Here is a 21504-nt window from a genome sequence, read left to right as displayed (position 1 = left end):
TAAATTCCAACCCAAGTCTTATAGATGCGTATCAAATTGTCACCCTGCAATGTGTCAGGCCGGGCTCTGGAGAAGAGGGTCTCGGGGAAGTCAAGGGCAAGGTAGAGGAGAGAAAAAAAATGCCCTCAGCTCAGCGGGGACTTGTGGACAGAGTCGGAGCAAGCCAGGGAGACGATGCTTGCCTCCTGCCAACACCAAGCAGCAGGGTCTGGTCCCGGATCTTACCCCAAATCAGGGCGAAGTTGCTTGCTGGGGAGGGCAGAGGGGAGAAGAAAGAGACAAGGTTTGAAGGCAATGGCAGGGAAGAGGATGAGACCCCTACAGGGACATGGAGAGAGTTAGAAATCCTGAGAGGGACACACGCTGGTGGAAAGACACCTAGGACAGTCTCAGAACCCAAGGAAGACAGAGAAGAGAGATGGAAAATACACTGAGAGATAGAAACCGCCATGGGAGAGACTGAGAAAGACACACAGAGTCAGAGCAAAAGAGACCCAAACTGGGAGACCCTGCTTGTATAGGAGGGAGGTGTGGGGAGAGAGGGAGGTGGCCAAATTTTCCCCTGCTTCCCCCGCCCACGTCCCTGGTCCTCCTTTCCCCCCCCTTCCTCCTCCCCTCCCCACACCCCACCTCTCCTCTCGCTTGGCCCAGCCCGCAGAGAGAGAGGAGTCAGCGCACAAGGTCGCCCAGTCCTCCGGCTGCCTCGCTGAATGGCTGGCGGTCCGCAGCGCCTCCGCTCGGGTCCCCGCAGCCACAGGTCCGTCCTAGGCGCCCAGCTTCGGTGCTGGAGGCCAGCAGGGGAGCCCTGTGCTGTCCAGAGCCCATTCCTGCCTATCGAGCCCCCGGGATACGCGCCCCGCCACTCCCCTGGCGGTAGCGGTGCTCCTCACGCCCAGGTCCCCGGGGGAGGGGGCGCTGTGGCCGCCGGAGACAGCACCGGAGCCCGTTCTCCCTGCGGGCCGGCCCGCGGAGAGCCTGACAGCAGGATCTGTGTGCACGAGGTGCCAATTAGCCTCCGAGGCATCGTTTGCCCACTTGCCAGTGTAATTGCCCAGAACGAGGAGTAGGCGCGAGCGACTGCGGACCTAGGAAGAAAGCTCCGCGGGGTCTGCGCCCGCACCCCAGCGCACTCCGGAGGATCCGTCCCTCGGAGGCTGGGCAGGACCGCGGAGAGCGCCTGGGACTCTGATCCTCATCTGACTAGCTCCCAGGCTTCCAAGGTTCAAAGGCACAGGCGAGCTCGCCACCCTTTTTCAGACATTCGGACTGCTTGCAGCTGCCGTGTGGCTTTTTTTGTTTGTTGTTGTTGTTGTTCCGAAAGGCCAGTACCTTATCTCTCAAGTTCAAGTTCCGAGGACTTGCCCAGTCTCCTCCTCTTAAGACATTTTCACCATCCTTCACCGCCTGGGGAAGCTGGAAGCTTGGACTGCTGGTCCCAGAGCCAGCGCCAGCGGTCCTACTCCATCCAGCGCGCAGTATCCCGGAGCATCCACCTCTCTCCCTTCCTCCGCCTCTTTCCCTCCCTCCCTCTCTTTCCTCCTCTACTTCCCCCTTCCCCCTTTTCCTCTTAAGTTTCCTGCACTGTGACTCCAACTGTGCCAAGCCTAGGCTCCAACCCTGAGCTCGGCTGGGACCCCGGGACGCCATCTCCGCTGAGGCTGGACGCAGCAGCGCACCGGTCCGCGCCCGGGCATGGAGACCAAGCGCCAGGGAGGGCATGTCCGGGGCGCCGGAGAAGCCAGGCCCGAGTAGCTCCTCAATGGAGCCTGCCCAGAGTGGCCCCTGCTCACCCGATTCGCCCCCAGTCCTGTGCGGTAGGTACCTTAGGGCTGAAGTGGGATGGGGCACTGGGAAGGGGAGGCGGGGAGGGTCACTCACTGGTAGGGGACAGAGTGCGCTAGGTGGGTGACCCTCACAGACCCCACAGACGTGCGCTCTAGAAGTTAGCACTGACTGTGCCTCTTGGCTGGAATAAAAGTAGTGCCAGAGGTGTGTGTGTGTGTGTGTGCGCGTGTGTGTGTGTATCACTGTAGGTGCTGGGAGCTTGAATGGGTAAACTGAGCCTGGCTTCCCTGTTTGCACATTTGACACCCCTTTTCCCCACCCCCACCGCACCCAATGCGTGGAGATACCCAGCACCTAATCTTGGTCACCTCTCCCTACCCCTTCCTTTCCCCGCGCCCCTCTCTTCCAGTCTCTCTCCCTTGCTCTCCCTCTTTCTTTCTCTCCATCTCTCCCCACTGGTGTGTACGTGTGTGAGCTGTGCCAGGGCTGGCAAAGAACCAGCCTCCGCATTTAGTCCCAGCCGCCCCACCATCAGATAGGAGGGCAGATCTTGCTGCCAGAGAGACAGTTAGGGCTCCGAACCAGCCTGCGCGCGGCTCTGCGCCCTGCCACCTTCCTTCTCGGAAGGCGCACCCAGAGAGCGCAGGGCTCCAACAGCCCCTCAGCCTCCCCACCTCCTGCCCGCCTGCCTGCGGACCTGGCGCTCGCCGCTTTCAGGCTCCTGATTGACTGGCTTTTCAGTTTTTCCCGCCCCGGTTCACCCCTCCCCGCCACAACCCCCTTTCCCTGCTTGGCCTCCGAGCTTAACCTTGCCCGCATGGTCATGGGATGTCTAATTTCATTTGTATCTAGGCTGCTGAGAGCGCTCCTTGCTCTGTAAAGTGGATGTCAGGTGGATCTATGTTTTTGAAGGAACAAAGACTCAGCGAAGGCGACGTGGAGGAAGTTTGAGACGCGGGAGAATGCAGGCTGCGTGCTGGTACGTGCTTCTCCTCCTGCAGCCCACCGTCTGCTTGGTAAGTCCTTGCTGATCCTGCGCCCCCCCGCAACCCCACCCTGGCCTCGAGGCCCGGCAGCTGGGGGCGCGCGGGACGAGGGCGAGACAGCCAGGTCAGCGAGAGCAGCATTCCTGGTGACTGTGTTAGAACAACTTTGGCAAGCTGGTGTCCCTATCCCTGCAGGATTTTCCGGGACTCCCATCCCCATGTGCTGCTCCAGTCCCCCCTCTCCTGCATGGGATTCTGAACTGAATCTAAGGCACACTAGACACCTCCGAAACCGAGGAGATAGTGAGAGGAGATGCTTTGTGACAGGAGAAGGCAAATAGCAGGGAATGGAAGGCAGGATTCATCCACAGAGTTTAAAGGAAAGGAAATGAAGTGGATGGAGAGTGGCGAGCGGGAATCTGCGCTGTGACTTTGAAAGTGAATCCGCCCTCGTAGCCGCTCCCCCCCACCCCCTCTAGTTTGGAGACGTGCACAGAAAGGAGTGCAGGGAACTTTGTGGGACTTGCAGGGGTGAGACAGGGCAAGCTGATCAGTTACAGACATCACAAGTGATCAGATAGTTAGGTCAGAGATGCTCCGGCAAACATGTAGCAGCTCCCTGTTCTTCTTTTTCCAATCTCCCCTTTCCACCAAATAACCAAACCAGAACCACACGTCATCCAGTGGCCAGACCCTTATTAGGGGAGTCAGGGAGAGAATTCTAGCAAAGCCACTGACCCAGTCTTCCCAGAGCCATTTGGGGGCATGGGACTTCGCACATTTTTGTACCTGGGAGAGTGGGGGAGTGGCAAGAAGTGCTTTATTGTGGTGGTAGTGGGTCGGTAGCTGTGGACAGCACGCGGAATAGACACAGAGTGCAATCAATGTCTCAGAGGGCCAGGCGCACTCAGACCCTGCTGGTGAAGTTGTGTTCATTACACAGGCCCCCATTTCCCCATCTGCGTGCCTCCAGAGCTTACTGAGGGCTCCAAGCGTTCTAATTAGAGATAAGGATCCCTGGGGCGGTCTGGGACCTCTGTTGGGCTGGATAATGGGATGGGGGAATGCTCTTCCTTAATCCCAAGAGTTTCAAATCTGGGAGAGTTGCCATCCCTCCTATTGAGAACGTTTCCCAGCCCTTTCCCTGATGCATGTGACAGTAGGGCTTCTAGTTGTGTGAACTCGGTGTAAATGAGTGTGTAAGTGAACGTGTGTGTGAGTGTTCATGTGAGGGTATGTGTATTTATTTTAAGGGGTAGAGAGTCAGCTTCAATCCAAGAACCCCTCAATGTTGTCTGTCTTTGCACCTTTATCTCCTGGCCGTGGCAGCCGCGGACGCCAGAGGGCGCTGCGCGTCAGTGTCCTCGCCTACAGGACACCTTGGGGTAAACAGGTGAAAGGCTGGGCAGCCAATCCAAAAGAACAGCCTTTCTGACTATGGGCGAAGCCTGTGCCTTTCCTGGCTGCAACGCAGAGGGAATGCAAAAAGTATCCTTCCAATTTCCCATTTCCAACCGTTCTTGCCCCCACCTGTGTCCAGGAAACCCACTGACATTGAGAACCCAGGGAGGGAGGGCAGAAAGTTTGGTCAGAAGAATTACAGAAACTATTTATTGAAAGAAAGGGAAGGGACTGCCCAGTGACAGCAACAGAGGGGAAATATTAAGTATTCCCTGGATCCCGGACCCCCTCCTGTTCCTCTCCCCTGCATAACTCTACATATGACCTGAGCCTCAGGACTGTCCTTATATCCTTTGGACTGTGTTTTTATGCGCACACATGGCAAAGGCTGGCGGCTGTGGCTCAGTATATTGCTCGGAGCAAGTATTTCGATATCCTGGAAAAATAATCTATCAAAAGCAGAAGTGAAATCAATACATTGTGTTAAATTTTAAATGTGTTTGTTGGCAGTTAAACCGTTTCCCACTCATTACAGCAACAGTGCTGGATTTATTCTAATGCGCTGCGTTCTCAACAACAAGCGCATTAATTCTTCTTTAATTGTAAACTGGGAGCATTTGAAAACCGTTCAGTGTGCAAATTATGCTGATTCAATTACCGTTTAGTTACAGACTTCATTACCTGAATGCCTTTTGGCAATACCGAGAAAGGAGACAATTTTTCCAGTTTCACTCAAAAACAATACCAAATGTGAACAATAAAACAGAGAAGGCGATTTACAAGCCCATTCCCTTCTCTCTGATCTAAAGTTGTTGTGTGTGCTGGGGATTGGAATCCACATGCGCCACAAAAACAAAACGGCCGGTGGTTGTGATCCAAGGTAGTATTTCCAGGGATTGTCATTCCAGGGTTATTTGCCAGCAGAATCCCGGGCTGTTTTCTTGGAGGAGCAGGGAGCTGACTTGTAGCATGGAAATGAATTTTAAAGGATGAATTGGGCAGTCAAGATAGTTTGGTTTTAGGCAAATAAGCAAGTAAAGAGCCTTAATTAAACCTCTAAGGCACTGTGACAGACAAAAATAAAATAAAATAAAATAAAATAAAATAAAATAAAATAGCCAAAGCTGCTTTCCCCACCTATTTTACTAAACACCAGAAACAGGAACTGGATTTAGCATTTATGGGTGGCTGTACTCAGGAACATCCAGACCTTTGCAAGCAACAGCAATAGGTGCAAGTAGGTTGTCAGGAACTAATTCAAGTTATGTTCCAAGAAGGTAGTTATTTTATTTTGTCTTCCCCCCACCCTTTGAATTGACATAAGCCAGAGAGGAGTTAAAGGAGTAAATTTTTGTCTTTACAAGCTCACATCTCAACTTTGGTGACAGGGACACTCTGTTTACACATTGCCTCCTCGCTGGTACCAGGGCACAGCTTTCCCTTTAAGCTCTTGGAATCCCAGTCATGTTTCCCAGGGAGTGATCACCACATTATGTCCAGGGAGCAAGATGTGTTTAGATATTCCCCATATAAAATATGTAGCTTTCTGTTTATGGAGAAATACAGAAAATACTCCCAAATTTGGGAGGAACTTACTATGAAAAACAGCTCTGTGTCCAGCAGATCAGGGCTCCATATTTAAGGCACAATTGTTTGCCTGTGTCTGGGTGAGTGTTCCCAAGGTGTGTTTCTTGGCCGAGGGTTGCTTGAGTGCCTGTTCTAAGTTGATGATTTTCTGTCTTTTTGTTCTGATTGAGAGATAGGTCTGCCTTATTTTCAAATTAGAAGCTTATTTTAGTACTACAGTGGGGAGTTAATTAGAAATGTGCCTGCAAAAGTTACCCACTAAGGCATATTAGAATTTTAAAAAAATTACCACAACCCTAACCCCTGTAATAAATTCGGGAAAATGGGAAGTTTATTTTTTAAAAATAAAGTGAAGGAAATCTGTGTACTGAATGCTGTGTTTTGCAGATTTAAAAGTCTGAGTTCAGCAGGAGAGACACCTATGGCATAAAAATACTTCTTAAAAATAAAAAATAAAACATCCTGCAATTTTTATTCTTCTGTCAGCCCTGGACTAATTCCAGAATATTTCAATATGACTCAATGGGGTGGCAGGACTGGAACATTTTAACCGAATTGAAGCATGCCCTGGGTGAAGTAGGGGAATGTGGTTTCTGGCTCTGAGGACTGGGTGTCCTAAAGTGAGCTATTCCCCATGGGCCAAGCTGCAGGAGAGGTCAGGACACATAGGGAGAGCATCTCCCAGAAGAAAGCTCTGTTTGGGGCTTCACTTGTGGCCATTTTCAAGGTCAGGAATTGATTCTAACGAGTGCTCCCTGGGCATGTCAATAAAAAAATTACTCAGAAATCAAGTCCAGAGAATCTGAACAGGGGTTGAGTGGCTTGACTGTGATCAGTCACATCCACAGTACCATTCTAATGAGAAGAGATTCTCCCCCTCCAACATAGGTCCCACTAGCCAGTTCTGTTAGGAATGAAAATTGATAATCATCTGGTTGTTGTTTTTAACCAATGTGGACAAGAATGGATACTTCTTTCTAACCCTTGGGCTTAAAAAAACATTTTGAGCCACCTATTCCCTCAAATTTAAGAATTTGAGGTGTCCTTAAAATGTGAATTACACATCAGTTGTTTAACAGAGAGATTAAAGAGTGATTGGTATTTTCATGTACCTCTGTACTGTTTGAAGCCAGACCCTTTGGGTGAATTCACCCCTTATGCAGGTGGCTATTAAGAAATGTGGACGCTGGGAGTGGGGGCAAAGCAGCAGGAGAGAGTCCACTAATGTCTTTCCTCTGATTAGGTATTTATTTGTGCGTCCCATCCTTTGAAAATTAAGCCAACTTCCCACTAAAAACTTGCATCCATTGAGCTTATACCTGATAATACCTTAACTCACTGAAGCTGTTCAGTGTTCTCTATAATGCCAGTTGTTGGAAGCCCTACTTGGAAGTCACTCCCCTGCATTTCCTGAAGCTTCTACTCCACATCAGCCTTGTGACTATAGAATTAAACCTAAATTTTAGAAGGAGCCTATGCTCCAGCAGCACGATGTGATAATTCCTCAGTCCAGGGTTCTGTGAGAGAAGTCGCATTTTTCCTGAAATACTCAACTCTCCATTGACCAGGAAAGCAGCTCTCTGGGTGTGTGGGAAGCCCTGGAGTGGGTCGTTCTTTTGCCTCACTTCCAGGAGGATTATCATGGTCTGGGGCCTTCTGGTCATAGCTCCAGGGAAACTGCCTTCAGTATTAAAAGGATTGAACCAGAATTGCTCCAACTTTCTCAGCTCATGCTTTCCCAGAAAGCCATTAAGTTCCTGGCTCCTTTTTGTGCAAAGTTGATTTCTATTTGGCTTTGAATTGTCGGCGGCTATTTCTTCCTTAATGAAAGTATTGTCTGGGTGAAAAATATATTGGGTGGCAGGGAAATTGCTTTGTTATTTTGAGGTAGGTGCCCAATGTCCCACTTTTCTAGCTGCAGGAAGATTTTCTGCAGACTACAGAAATTGACAGCATTGTCCAGGTAATAACCATCGTCGACAATATTTTCAAAAGGACGTTTGAGTGATGAAAGCATTTGGATTTTGCTCTTTCAAATAAGCAATTTTCTGTCTTGGGGTTCTCTGATTTTATAGGGGGTAGGGAGAAGAGGCCCACATGCTGGCAAGGAGATGGCTTCCCCCTTTTGCCCAGACCAAAAATAAAGAGGTGTTGTCTGCTTTGCTGGGAAACCTGAGGGCTCAAGGGCCCTCTGTGAGTTTGGCTGTTGCAGCTTTGATGTGAAGGGTCAAGAGGGAATCCCCCGACTATGAGGAATAACATGCTTCTTGCACTCCTCTTCCCATAAAGAAAACCAATGTAAGCCTGAAAGTTTGCCTGCTGTCCAGTGGCAAATTAGGAAATGTGCATTCTTTCTGATATACGTATTTTTTTAAAAACGTGTCTATGTTTGGTTTCATTCAGGTAAAGTTATCTTAAAGCAACCCCATATATTAGGAGTGTCAGATCTCATTTTAAGACACTAACTGTCCTGGCCGGTTTAATTAATAGTGGAAGGTGGGCAGGTAGGTGCACGGGGCTAAGCTAAGCGAGTCTGCTCTCTGTGGTCAGCGGCTTCCAGGAGCAGCGGGTGGCAAAGCGACTCTGCTGTCTTGCCTTCCCCTGCCTTTTCCCAGCCACCATCCGTCTTGCCCCGCTGCCTCGCGCTTGCAGGAACTTGCCGTCTTGATTTATCTGCCACTTAAGCCCGCGACCAGCTCTTTCTCTCGGTGTCAGCACTAACTCCTCCCAGAGCTCGGTACACACGGAGCGTGTGCATTTCTCTGCCGACGATTGGCATGTTGACGACTCCGCTTGAAGGAATGTGACAATAAAGTGGGGAAACCAAAGCTTGGCAAGCACTTAATCAAGGATAAAAAGGTTCTGCTGTAAGGATGTCACTCAATTTATTGTGAAAGTCGAATGAATTACGTTTAATGAAAGTGCTCCCCAGATGAATATTACCGGCAATTTCCCGAGTTGGTTCTGTCAGCTCGAGATGAGGAAATGCCAACTCCGATCAGAAAAGCGCGCCCATCTCAATTACTATGCAAGCCTTCCAAGAGCGGGTTTTTATTATTTTTTTTATTGAGATGATATATATATTGGCGGCTTCTTTATGCCCCCTCCACGCGCGCCCAAAAGTGCGTTTTGCCCATTTTCCAAGTTTGACGTCTGCCCTCGAGGGTCGCTGGCTGCTGTTGGAACTTCCTCGGTGCGCACTGAAACCCTAATTACCTCCTCTGTAAACAGCTCTCTTTAGTATCTTGTTTTCTATGGAGGTGGAGACTGTCGAGGGGGCGGGGTGGGGCAGGGAGACAAGGGACAGAATTCCCCTGCTCTGGTTCCCTTTGTCATAGCAAGTTCCTTCTGTGTCTAGTGAGGGGTCCCCGCGTGTGGAGAGTGGGTGGCATCTGGGGCTGAGCCTCGGGATGATGCTCATGGTGGGATCCCAGGAACTAGGAGAGTGCAGCAGGAGCACTCCAGCAGCGGCCACACAAAAGCCTTCTCTTCCCCCCCCCCTCCCCAACTTCCTTTAAATAATGAGGGTATTCTATTTGTTCAAATGGGAAACACAATGGGGAGGGGGTCACGTAGGCTGCAGCCTGAGCGCATTGCCTCATCTGCATGAGAATGGAGAACCTAGAGGCTTTTCTCATTAGGTTTCTTTCTCTCACAATGAGACAAATTGCTGCATAGAAAACCCGAGTGTTTCCTTAAGAACTGGCTCCTGGGGGGCTCTATGCATCCCCGCTGAACCTGAATTTGGCCGGGCCTAGCCCATCGCCAGGCCACCCTAATGGGCTATGATGGGAAGTAGCCGAGGCAGCAGAGGCAAAGGCATCCTCGCCCCACCGGAAGGAGGGAGGGGGCGTCCTCCTGGCACTGCTGGCCCTACGTCTCAGACTGCCCTCCTCACCCATTGATTTTAAGGCTATTGCAAGTCCTCTTCTGCAGTTGGCGAGGAACTTTTCTTCGATGTAGGCTTTCTAAACTCAGTCCTCCGACCGACCGGAGCTGCGGAGTGTTCGGGCCCGGGGAAGTTTCCCAGCAGGAGTCGCTGCCGCCACAGCTGCGCGCTCTATTGTCTGCTTTCAGCCGCCAGTGACTTCCAGCAGCCCCAGCCGACTTCTGAGAACATAGGGGCAGCCAGCCCTCTGGTTTCTAGACTCCAAGCCCGGACACCAAAAAGCGTTGCTTCCGGGGAACTTTTCGCAGACGCCGCAGCCAAGCCCTCAGTGCTCGGTGCTCCCGGCGGCAGCAGGCAAAACTGCAGCAGTTTTCCAGAGAGAGAGGCCGCGGGTACCTACATTCAATGGGGCAGCGGCGGGCGGGCAGCTGGGCCCGCAGAGCGTCGGTCAGGACCACGGACAGCGCCACAGGCTCCGCCCCGTCCGCGGTCCTCTGTGCAGCCTCAGCCGCCGCGTCCGCTGGGTTCCCCTGGAAATAGAGTCTGCGCTTAACCCAGCTTCCCCGCTCCGTCATTTGGGGACATAAAACTCAGACCGTTGGTGGCGGTTAGAGCCTCTCCTTCGCACCCGTTCCCCCCACCCCTGCGTGGTTGCTGTATCACGTGATTATCACTGCTCCATCCCCAGTGGAAGTGAATTCTTGTCCGCTTGCTCCTCCCCTGCCCCCGTGCCCGGGCGCGGAAACCAGACAGAAGCGTGAGTCGTGCTGTATAGAGCTGGAAGCAACGTTCTTAACAAAGTAAAAGCTTCGTTTGGCAGATAAGGAAACTGAGGTACGGAGCAGAGAGTCAACTTCCTCGCAAGAGTAAAACCAAAGTGGGAGAAGTGATTTCCTACTCGGTCTCCCACCTTCGAGGGGGACAGGGCTGGGACCACCCACCAAGATGCCCACCAGGATTAGGCGCCTTTAAAAAGCAGCGCGTATGAGTGTGTGTGTGTGTGTGTGTGGGGGGGCAGTGAGGAGTTCTAATTATTATAAATTCCTAAAGAAGCAGCAATTATTCACAGGCAGCAGGACAAATCACGGCTCAGGAAAGGGAATCGATATATTTGCTATCGAAAGTGCCTGGCTCGCCTTTAATGCAGATGAATAAGGATGGGACCTCATTATTTTTTCGTAGTTAGGCTGCCCGGCGTGGGGTCAGAGGCAGCATGGAATCTATCATCATTAGACCTGAGACGGGGAGGGGAAAGTTTCTATTTACTTAGCAAAACAAACAAACCTCTCTCCCCAAATCTAGTACCCCCTCCCAAAACAGAACAAAACAAAACAAAAAAACCTCCTGTACACCATTGCCCCGCCTCCCCAGCACCACTCCCTCCCTCCCGTGCCCCCTGGCTCCCTGCACATTCTCCCGACTTCGATGAGCGCTCCAGAGTGGACACTGCGGTCCCTTAAGAGAGTGCGCGGTTCCTCCTTGGCTGCGGTGACTCCTTTGCTTTGGAAATAAGCCAGGGAGTACCGAGTGTTGGCGCTAGGGGTTCTCTGTGTCAAAGGCGAAGAGCAGCTGGAAAGTCTTGTCTGTTTCTCTCGCCTTAGTTTGAGAATCAATCCTTTCAGGGCACCGGGCTCTGCACATGCCCGCAGTATTAAAGGAGCAGAGGTCTGGCAGGTAGTGCTTCATCATCCCATGTGAGATGCCACTAGGAGAAAGGCAAGCCCGCCAGAAGAGAAGCAATCTGGAGGTGAAGCGGGGTGGGGAATTAAATAAGAAGGGAAGGAAAGGTTTAGGGGTAACTCGACCAGGGTCTTCTGGTTCCCCAGGCGTGGTGTCTTCAGGCCTGTCCACCACTGTTTCTCAGGCCTGTGAATGCGCGCCCCGCCTCCACCCACGAAAGACGCTGAACTGTTTAGGGTCTGCCTACTCAATTACACAGCATCCCAAGCCCCTCTCCCCCCAATTTCTCCATCCTTCAGAAACCTGCACTCCCTGGCACAGCCTTTCTCACTCATAGAAGGTGTCTGACACCCCTGATGGGCAACTCCTGGGGTGAAATTTATATTCTTATGTGTGTCTTCACTGCTTCCCTAATGCCATAGTTCTCATGGCCAACTGAAGTGTGTTTGAGTGTGTGTGTGTGTGTGTGTGTGTGTCTGTGCATAGTTTTGAGTGCTGGACTTCATCTGTCAGGTTTCTCCCTTATTACAGCCGCAAAGAAAATAGGGTGTGGCACTTAAAAAAACACAGGAACTGCTACATTGCAGTAAAATAAATCATAATCGTAATAACATTAATGAGAGCGAAATTTAAATTGGTGAATTTCCAGGCACTACAGTAGTAATAATGTACTTCTTTCCCTCGATTGTTCTTTTCTTCAGAGCCCAGCCTTTCATGGTGTGTTGTGATTACCTGAGTGTCTTTGTTCCCTTGTCTTCAGAGCCAGCCAGCCAACACAACACCCAGACTGTGTGATCTACTGGAATCCTTTCCTCCCACCCTCTTCATTTTCCAACGGCTTTATAATTAAACTCTGTGAGATATATGTAGAATATACCCAGTGGAGAGTCTTTTATTTTTATTTATGTAGCATGCTGAGAATGGAAAATTAAGGAAGTGCTTACATTAAAGTAATAAGCCTGGTTTGATATTAACAGAAATGCCCTTTTAATTTACTTTTTTTTTTTTTTAAGTCTAACAGGTTCTTTCATACCCCAGAGCCATGACTTTTTTTTTTTTTTTTTTGAGTCATGCCTGTTAAAGGAGAGATCCCAATCGACATAGTAACCTGTATTAACTTAGCAGAACAAAAGGCCAGGCTAGCCGCTCATTTGATATGTACACTAGGTTTAGCATGGCAAGGGTGCAGTGTGATGCTGGAAGCTGAGCAGAAAGAGTTAGGGGGCAATGGCTGCAAGGCCTCCCATTGTTCTGCCTCTCCCTGTCCCTAACCACATCACAATGCACACATTCACACCCAGTGTAACAGGGTCTTCCCAAACCAACACAAAGGCATGACACTGCAAACCTGCAGGGATTTTCATAAAATTGAAGTTTACAGATTAAAGACAAGGAGGCACAGATTTCCTTCTTTTAAGATTGGTTATTGCCAGAAAAACTTGGAGAAAATTTCCTGGCGTAGAAGAACCTACCCCCCCCCCCCCCCCCCACTCCCTACTTCCCACTTACAGGTTAAACACACAGACACACAGCAGACCAAGACTGGATGTTAATAATGTACATGTGTACATCTACTCTGAAGGATTCTATGAAAAAGTATAGCAGGAAAATATTTTGTGTTCATAAATTGTTGGCTTTGAAATTCCAACTTGGTTTTGACAGTACCATTTCCTTGATAGGAATCTGGTACTTGACACTGGACTGTTGTTCTATTTATATAATCACTTTCAGTTATAGCATGAATTCAGTTTTGGTAAAGAGGAACTACTGGCAAGGTAGCTGGAATTTTAATCATGTATATAGGCATATATATTCCAATCTCTCCAATTGAATTTTAGAAAATGATTTTTCTCCTTTTAACCTTGTAGCTAAATGCTATTAGAGGCCCACAGGTATATAAAACAGCTTATATAAAATTAATGGTCTGCTTTACTTTCACAACCTTTTACTTGTGAAGCCCTTGTAAAATATTGAATCTATTTAAAGTAGGAAGAATATAAAAGTCAGGTTTTGTGTGCAATCAATAGTTGTAAATGGTTCGGTGAAATACTTGATTGTTTTGAATGAGTTTGAAAATGTGATGAAAATTTATTGTCTGTCTTTGTGCACTGATGTGCTAATTATAAGGCTGCCCCTTCTTTTGTGTACCTGACCAGTTTTGAAACTGAATGTAAGATTCTAAGGCAACATCAAAGGAAATTGTTAAAATTTTGGGAAAGATGCCTCTATTGACTTACCTGCTTACAAAGAGATCAGTGGGTCACTATAAAGTCATGATTGAGGAAGAAATTAAAAAAAATCTTTCAACATTGCTTTATTATTTAAAAAAATTTAATAATGGATTTATTGGCATTGTATAGTCTGGATATTTTATATACACTTTTGAAAAAGAAAATGAATGAAGGTTTTAACTTAGCATCAAACTTCATAAAATGAGATTTAAAAACATTGAAACTATTAACATAAATCTCTTCTTGTTTTGCAAAAGTGTGGGCAAAATTTGGAAAAATTGGAGGTTCTTTTTCTTCCTCAAAACATATATTAAAGACGACATTTCTCTGTATTCTGTTATTTGGCTATGGATCTTTAAGACATGCCATAAGCCCTACTATGAATTTCTTTCTCCTTACCATTTTCATTGCATTTTCATTGGGGAATGAATCACTTTTTTCCTCTTGCCTTATTGGACTAAGAATTATACATGGCCCAAAAGCATAGTGACATTTTCTTTATTTTTAAAAAATCCTCACCTGGGGATATATTTTTATTGATTTTAGAGAGAGAGAAAGGGAGAGAAACATAAATGAGAGGAGAGAGAGAAGAATACCAATTCATTGTCACCTGTCTGTGCCCTGACCAGGGAAGGAACCTGCAACTTTTTGGTGTAGGGGATGATGCTTCTACAGCTGAGCCACCTGGCAAGGGCAGCCTAGTGACATTTTCAAAACCTTCGTCCCACTTTCTCCTGTTTCACTTGAAGGTTACCTAGTATAAACATACTTTTTCCTCCCCTCTCTCCTTCTAAAAATGGCCACTGGCCTATCCCATTAACACACCCTCTAAATAAGAAATAATGTCATAACTTACCAACCAGCTACATATATTGTTCCTGCTGCTCAATACTCAATGGAAAACTCTTAAAACACGAACTGTATTATATGGGACTCATTATACTTTCTGTCTGAGAAGTTTTCAATGAAAATGCCATAATTAATCCCAGGTTTGATTCAAAATCCTATTTGGAGAATGATGAATTGTGATTTGTTGTTGGAGCAGCTGTGGTGTTGGTAAATGGGGCTGACTACCTGATCTCTGAAATTGAAAATATAAAATAGCTTTATTCATGTATCATTTCCATTATTTGTGAATAGTTTCTTGCACCAGGACATCATCATTTATTGTTTTTCCAGAATTAAATACAGAGAAAAATGCAAAACACGGCATATGAAAGGAAGTTATTCATATGCAGTCAGTGTAGTATTTCTCTGGTCTTGATGTGAAACTTAATTGCTATTGATGTGGAGATTTCGAAGAACATGGCAGAGTTTTTGCCTCTTTCACAAGAAATATGTAATTGAATGATGAGTCCCTCATGTTAGATTTTCAACCTTATTTCTTTTGGTTTAACAAGGCAAAGAGTTATGAACAGCTGCACCTAGAGGCAGCCACTATCAAGCTAGTGCAGATCCGTTGTTAGCACCTAGGTGTTGAGTTACCACTTTTGGACCTGCAGCTCTGCTCTCAGGCTGCAATGTTCAGGGGTGTGGAGGCATGAAAAGGGAATGATTTGGCTCAAGATGCTTAATCCTGCCTTGCATTCTTGACTGAAACATTTCACAATTAGAATGGCTCTAATTAATGTTTGGCTGGATGCATTTGCACATAACTAAGTTTGATGGGTCCCCACCACTCCCCTTGAACAAGTGGTGAAAAAGAGAGAGGCTTTAGATGCAAATCCACATACCAAAAGATGGTTGATATCCTACTAAAGGCTAGCTAGGTGGATAATGTCACAGCTCTTGCGCAATTGTCAACACTGAATTAATGGTAGAAGTCAATGATTTATGAAAAGGTGGGTGACTTTTTGGCTCCAATGAGGACCTGACTAACCACAGGCTCCTTTTCAGTAATCCCCTCAAATCCCCCCAACTTCTCTCTCTCTCTCTCTCTCTCTCTCTCTCTCTCTCTCTCTCTCTCTCTCTCTCTCTCTCTCTCATCACTTCCTCACTTCAATTCTTAGGGGAGGTAGCATTGAAAAAGACATTAGGAGAAAAGAAGGAAAGAGAATGGCTAAGTATTTTCATAATTTTGTTACCTTAGGCACATTTTTAAACTTCTTAGACTTCAATTGTCTTATCCTTTAAAATGGTGCTAACAACACATCCTCTCAGAGTTAAGGATTAACTGCATTTATCTACATATATAAAAGCCAAGCAACAGGAACACTGGAATGACCAGAACAATTGGACTTACTGATTGCTATGATGCACACTGTGGCAATCAGCCAGCCCAATTGGGCCCTGATTGGCACTCCCACCCTGATCAGGGGCAGGGCTGGCCAACCTCCCTCAGCCCCTCCCCCTGCCATCCCAGCCTGATTGGCCCCCATTGGGGTGGCCTGGCTGGACCCTACCCATGCATGAATTCCTGGTGTATAATAAGAGCATAAAAAGGTCCCTGACACTTAGCAGTGGTGAACTTAGCAAGAAAAAAGTCTTGCTACCCTTTAGAGAGAAAGGTTCTGACCAGGTTCCCGTGCTCCTACTTTGCAGAGATGAAATGCAAGGCCTAACTCTACCCTCGGACCCTCCTGTCTCTTGTTTCCCCCTTGCAGCTGGTTGATTGTATAGTTGCCCAATCCTGCCTAGAAAGCCATATGTACTTAATGTGAATAGTAATCACTGTGACTCATACCAGAAGAAAATGGCCATTTCTACAGCAACTAGTTAAATGTTTATATAAATAATGAGACAAGTCATCGACAGACTCAATGAACAGATTGCCTAGTTGACAGGAGAATTCTTCTGATATTTTAATTTTATGTGGCAAAGACTATGGACATGTATTAAGATCTGATTTAAAACACTAATTTAGCCGAGACCAGTTTGGCTCAATGGATAGAGTGTCAGCTTGGGGACTGAAGGGACCAGGGTTCGATTCCAGTCAAGGTCATGTACCTTGGTTGTGGGCATATCCCTGGTAGGGGGTGTGCAAGAGGCAGCTGATCAATGACTCTCTCTCATCGATGTTTCTAACTATCTCTCTCCCTTCCTCTCTGTACAAAATCAATAAAATATATATATATATAAAAAAAACAACAACACTGATTTATTTGTGAAGGGTATTTTCTCAATTAATTTTTTTTAACACTTGGAATTTGCTTAAAATTTGCATGCAAGGTAAGCAAAACATAGCCTACTGTGTTTTAAAGTTGAGGGACCTTTGGCCAGAGGATATAGGTATGTTATTCCACTAGTTTATTATAGCTGAAAGTCTGAATATAACAGCACCTTAGCTCCCCAGAGTAGTAGATGAAATACTTTGATGGGATGACAGCCACAGCAGCCCTCTCATCTGCTCAAAATATCTCCTGTATGTCACCATATACCTCCTTCTAAGGCATTACCCTGGGTACCCTAGAAAAGTTCCTATAGAGAAACACTATCTTGTGTCTTGAATTTGACATGAGAATGGGGGTGGTGTTGGGCTGATGGCAAAGGATAAAATGTTCCCTTTCCTATTTATACCCTAAATGTGTTAGGACTTTAGCATGATTTATTTTTTCATTTAGTTCTCTTAATAACCCTATAAGATAATAGGTGCTACTGACCAGTAAGGTCTTATTAATATCACTAATCCTATATAATAAAAGGTTAATATGCAAATGACCGAGTGGTGGAATGACCAGTCACTATGATGCACACTGACCACCAGGGGGCAGACACTCAACGCAGGAGCTGCCCCTTGGTGGTCAGTGTGCTCCCATAGGGGGAATGCTGCTTAGCCAGAAGCTGGGCTCAAGGCTGGGGAGCACAGCAGCAGTGGTGGGAGCCTCTCCCACCTCCCTGGTGATGCTAAGGATGTCCAACTGACGGCTTAGGCCCACTAAGTTGTCAGTCAGACATCCCCCCAGGGCTCCTAGACTGCAAGAGGGCATAGATGAGGAAATTGAGGCATTGAGAGTATGAGTGTAAGGTGGCAAGATTCTATCCCAGGCAATCTAATTCTTGAGCCAGTGTTTTTAATTACTATACTATATTATGTGTGTGTGTGTGTGTGTGTGTGTGTGTGTGTGTGTTGGAGGGGGGGGGAGAATGCAGACCAACGCATGCATGCATGCACACACGCATGGATGCCTAAAATGTCCGCGGGGAATGAGAATGGGTCCATTTAAAAATATTTTTGAAAGCAATAACTATGTTGTTTTCCACTTTGATGAATAGTTCTTTCCCACTCTTCTGGGTAGACCTTTATTTATTTATTTATTTATTTATTTATTTATTTATTTATTTTTATATCTTCTGGGTAGGTCTTATTTGGGTAGCTGTAGTGTGCTTCTGGTGCTATTATAATTTAGTAATTTTATCAGATGTAGTTCTTATTCTTGAGGGACTTCCCATAAGTGGGGAAGACAAAGTAATAAATGTAGGGTTGATACTGATGGTTGTGACTCTAGCTTGTGCTGATAGTGTGTGGGACACAGTCTCTTTAAGAAGTCTGCATCTATTGACCTGCTGCTATGAAAAATGATCCTGGGCCTTGGCGTAAGGTAATAAGTGAGACCAGGGCATAAAGCACAGCCCTCACAGTCATCTATGATGGAGTTTAAAAGGATCCGTAACATCTGTATCTCTCCTAACAAATCACACAGCTACTTTGTGAATTATTTGCCACGTCTGAGCAGGAAGAAGTGGGGAGAGGAGAGTTTATTTATAAGGGCATAACTATGTGTAATAGAGATAAACTCTAGTTTCTTTTATGGTGTTTATTATGAGTCTAGTATTTTTGACAGTTACTAGACATAAAAGAGAGATGCAAATCCACATTCCTTTAAAAGTAAAATCTTTGCACAAGATACAAACTAAGAAACACTTAAAAATACATTCACCTTACTAGTCAAAACAGTCCCAAATATTCAACTATCTTAGCATAGGTATTTTCCCTGTAGTATGGATATGTTATTTTTAAAATAAAATAGAAAAATACTCACAAAATAGTTTATGGAATTACCCAGTCTATATAGGATGTAGAATTTTTAAAATTTATTTATGAGGAATAAAAGTGAATCCAAGACACTCCTGCCCGAAGCACAAGCTCTCTGGCAGGAGATGAGGGGGAGAGTCTGGCTCCATTTCTGTCATGTACTACATTTGACCTTGGAGAAGCTTAGTTATGCCTTGGGGCAAAAAATTAAATGTTCCATTTTGCAGCAGTATCATCTTTCACCTTTATGTGGATTTAAAAATGTAAATAAAATTGCTTTCTGTAAATGGTATACATGAAGGTCATATTCATAGTCTCTGCAAGAATTCAAAATGCCATTTGACCCATCATTGGCTCAATAGATAATAATGCTTTCTATTAGTTTCTAGTAATCTACTTTTTAAGCATTTTATGACTCAATATTTTTATGCCTAGTTCCTAGTTTGTGAAATAGGAAATCAGAAATAAACCTTTTAGCACTTCATTGTAGATGTATTTATAGAATATGTGCCTTCAACTTTGAACTTTTAAAAATGTCAAATCTTTCCAGAAAGCATTTCCTTTGTAATAAAATTGATTTGGCTGAACATATGCAATGAGAGAAGAATGTGCTTTTGAAAAATTTTGAGAGCTCAAGCTTATTTCAATTATCATCTGTTTTCATTTTGCTTATTATTTTCCTTATAGATCAGACAGGAAACAGGATTTGGGATCCCGATGGCAGAATGCAAGCAATGAATGTAGAAAGAAAGTAACTACTGCAGAGAGAGAAAGAGAGTGAGTGAGAGAGAGAGAGAGAGAGAGAGAGAGAGAGAGAGAGACTCTGACTAAATTCTTTTCATTGGAGAGAGAGAGAGAGAGAGAGAGAGAGAGAGAGAGAGAGAGAGAGAGAGAGAGACTCTGACTAATTTCTTTTCATTAGAATTTGGATAATAAGACCCTGATAGATTCTTGTGTTTAATCGTAATGATTTTGATGGTTAATGACTTTTGATTGTTCTTCTGGAGGCACCTGTCAGCCATTTCCAAAGCACAGATGGCTTTACCAGCCTCAGTAGGAGTTTCTTTTCCTTACTAACCTTGAGCTGAACCAATTATTTTGGGGTAGATGAGCAGACCAATGTCATTCCAAGTTTTTCTGTCTTTGGGAGATTATTTGGTTTGTTGAATAATGAGTTGAGATCATTGGTTTCAAAAGTTTTATGTTTTGTTTTTATTGTAATGAGTATTAGTCCTCTCTCTGAGTAGATGTGTAATGAATATTCAGTGACCAAGGCCATAGACTAAGATGATAATATACTCTCCTTCACTTGGACATCCTGTTTTATGCCTATTGTCTATATCAAACTTGCCTTCTCCTATTTTCAAATAAATTATATACTCATCTTACATATGACTCGGTGTTCAACTGGCTGATGAGAAAAGTTGATTATAAGCCTTTATGAAAGGCTTATGATTATGAATGATTGTGAAATAAGCAAGAAGACCATTCTGATCTCTATTTTATGCTTTCTTTCTCATGAGGCATTCAGGGTACTCATACTTTTGGATAACCAGTGTCCACTCTCATGATGTGCTTTGTATAAGGTGACCAGACATCCTGCTTTTGGCGGGACAGTCTGGATTTTTAACAATTTGTCCTGCGGTGTTTTTAAAAAGTCCCAAATCAGGACGCGGGACAAATTGTTAAAAATCGGGACTGTCCTGCCAAAAGCAGGACATCTGGTCACCTTAGCCTTTGTGGAATATAACCCATGCTCTTTTATATAAAAATCTGGTAAATTTTTTATTAACTATTGTGCATTACAGTCATGGGAAAAGCTGATAAGAGAATAATGACTGATTTGCCACCCACAGATTTTGCAGCATGGCATCAGTTTGGTAGAATTGCTTTGGTTCAGGGCCCAGAAACTGAACTTTGCCAGTGCTTCTTGAGTTACTACTGAGAAATAGACTCACTCTAATCAGAATATCAATTTTGAAAATGCCCTTTTCTTTTGAGAAAAATAGCTGAAACACTATTTAGAGCACATTCTTTCAATACGGTAACTCTGGGGAGTCCAATTGGTAATCAAAGTATATTTCTTAAGAGGCAATGGCAGGACACAAAGTGAAGTTGAAGGTTCCCTTTATCTGTTTCATGTCTTCCTATCCTTGAGAGCACATACCCCTTGTTTACTTCTCTGAATTCCTGTTTTCTATGCACACAAACCCATTTGCTATTTTTTTAAAAAAAATATTCTTTCTTTAAATGTGTTACTATCACTGATGCAACTTCAAACAGCTTTTCCTATGAGTATTTTTGTTGACTTTATTTAATTCCCTCAAGGTTGTTTTTGTTCTTATAATATCTTGGTTCTTGTTGGGCTGGGACCTCATCCATACCCTTAACCATTCCATGCTTTTCATCTCTTTTATATAGGCCTCTGTAAGGCTCTTAGACTAGGAAAATGAACATATGATGTTGATTTAATAGTTTTCTTTCATATCTCCACTCAGGGGTTATTCATGGTGTGTGATTCAAGCAGTCACAAAGGCTCCTAAGCAAAGCCATTTTGTGTGTGGTGACAAGAAAGCATTTTCATGTCTGTTAAAATGCTTAACCCTTTAAAATTATTATTATTGTTGTTGTTATTATTTTACAGTAGACATCCTATAGAAATGTCTTGGTTTCTCTAAATTTTTTAAAAGAAATATATTTTATTGATTTTTTATGGGGAAGAAAGGAGAGGGATAGAGAGCTAGAAACATCGATGGGAAAGAAACATCAGTCAGCTGCCTCCTGCACACCTCCTTTTGGGGATGTGCTCACAACCAAAGTGCATGCCCTTGACTGGAATCGAACCCGGGACCCTTCAGTCTGTAGGCTGATGCTCTGTCCACTGAGCCAATCTAGTTAAGGCTCTAAATTTCTTGAGATTATAGAAGTCGGTGCCAGATAAGCCATTAAAAAGAGTATGGGGGGAGGGTAAGT

The 21504-nt window shown here is 45.4% G+C and overlaps 1 protein-coding gene across 1 annotated transcript in view; it reads left to right on the top strand.

Moving 5' to 3' along the window:
- The first annotated feature begins 1237 nt into the window (after positions 1 to 1237).
- The window catches only part of NXPH1 (neurexophilin 1), a 263161-nt gene continuing 242894 nt past the window's right edge, over positions 1238 to 21504 (top strand). The window contains exons 1-2 of the mRNA XM_036429321.2: positions 1238 to 1814; positions 2638 to 2801. Coding sequence (XP_036285214.1) covers positions 2748 to 2801 — 54 coding nt within the window. The 5' untranslated portion in view covers positions 1238 to 1814; positions 2638 to 2747. The remainder of the gene's footprint in view (positions 1815 to 2637; positions 2802 to 21504) is intronic.

This window comes from Pipistrellus kuhlii, unplaced genomic scaffold, assembly GCF_014108245.1.
Source record: "Pipistrellus kuhlii isolate mPipKuh1 unplaced genomic scaffold, mPipKuh1.p scaffold_m20_p_10, whole genome shotgun sequence".
Classification (NCBI taxonomy): domain Eukaryota; kingdom Metazoa; phylum Chordata; class Mammalia; order Chiroptera; family Vespertilionidae; genus Pipistrellus; species Pipistrellus kuhlii.
The sequence above is the reverse complement of the archived record's forward strand: the minus strand, read 5'-3'. Positions and strand labels throughout refer to the sequence as shown.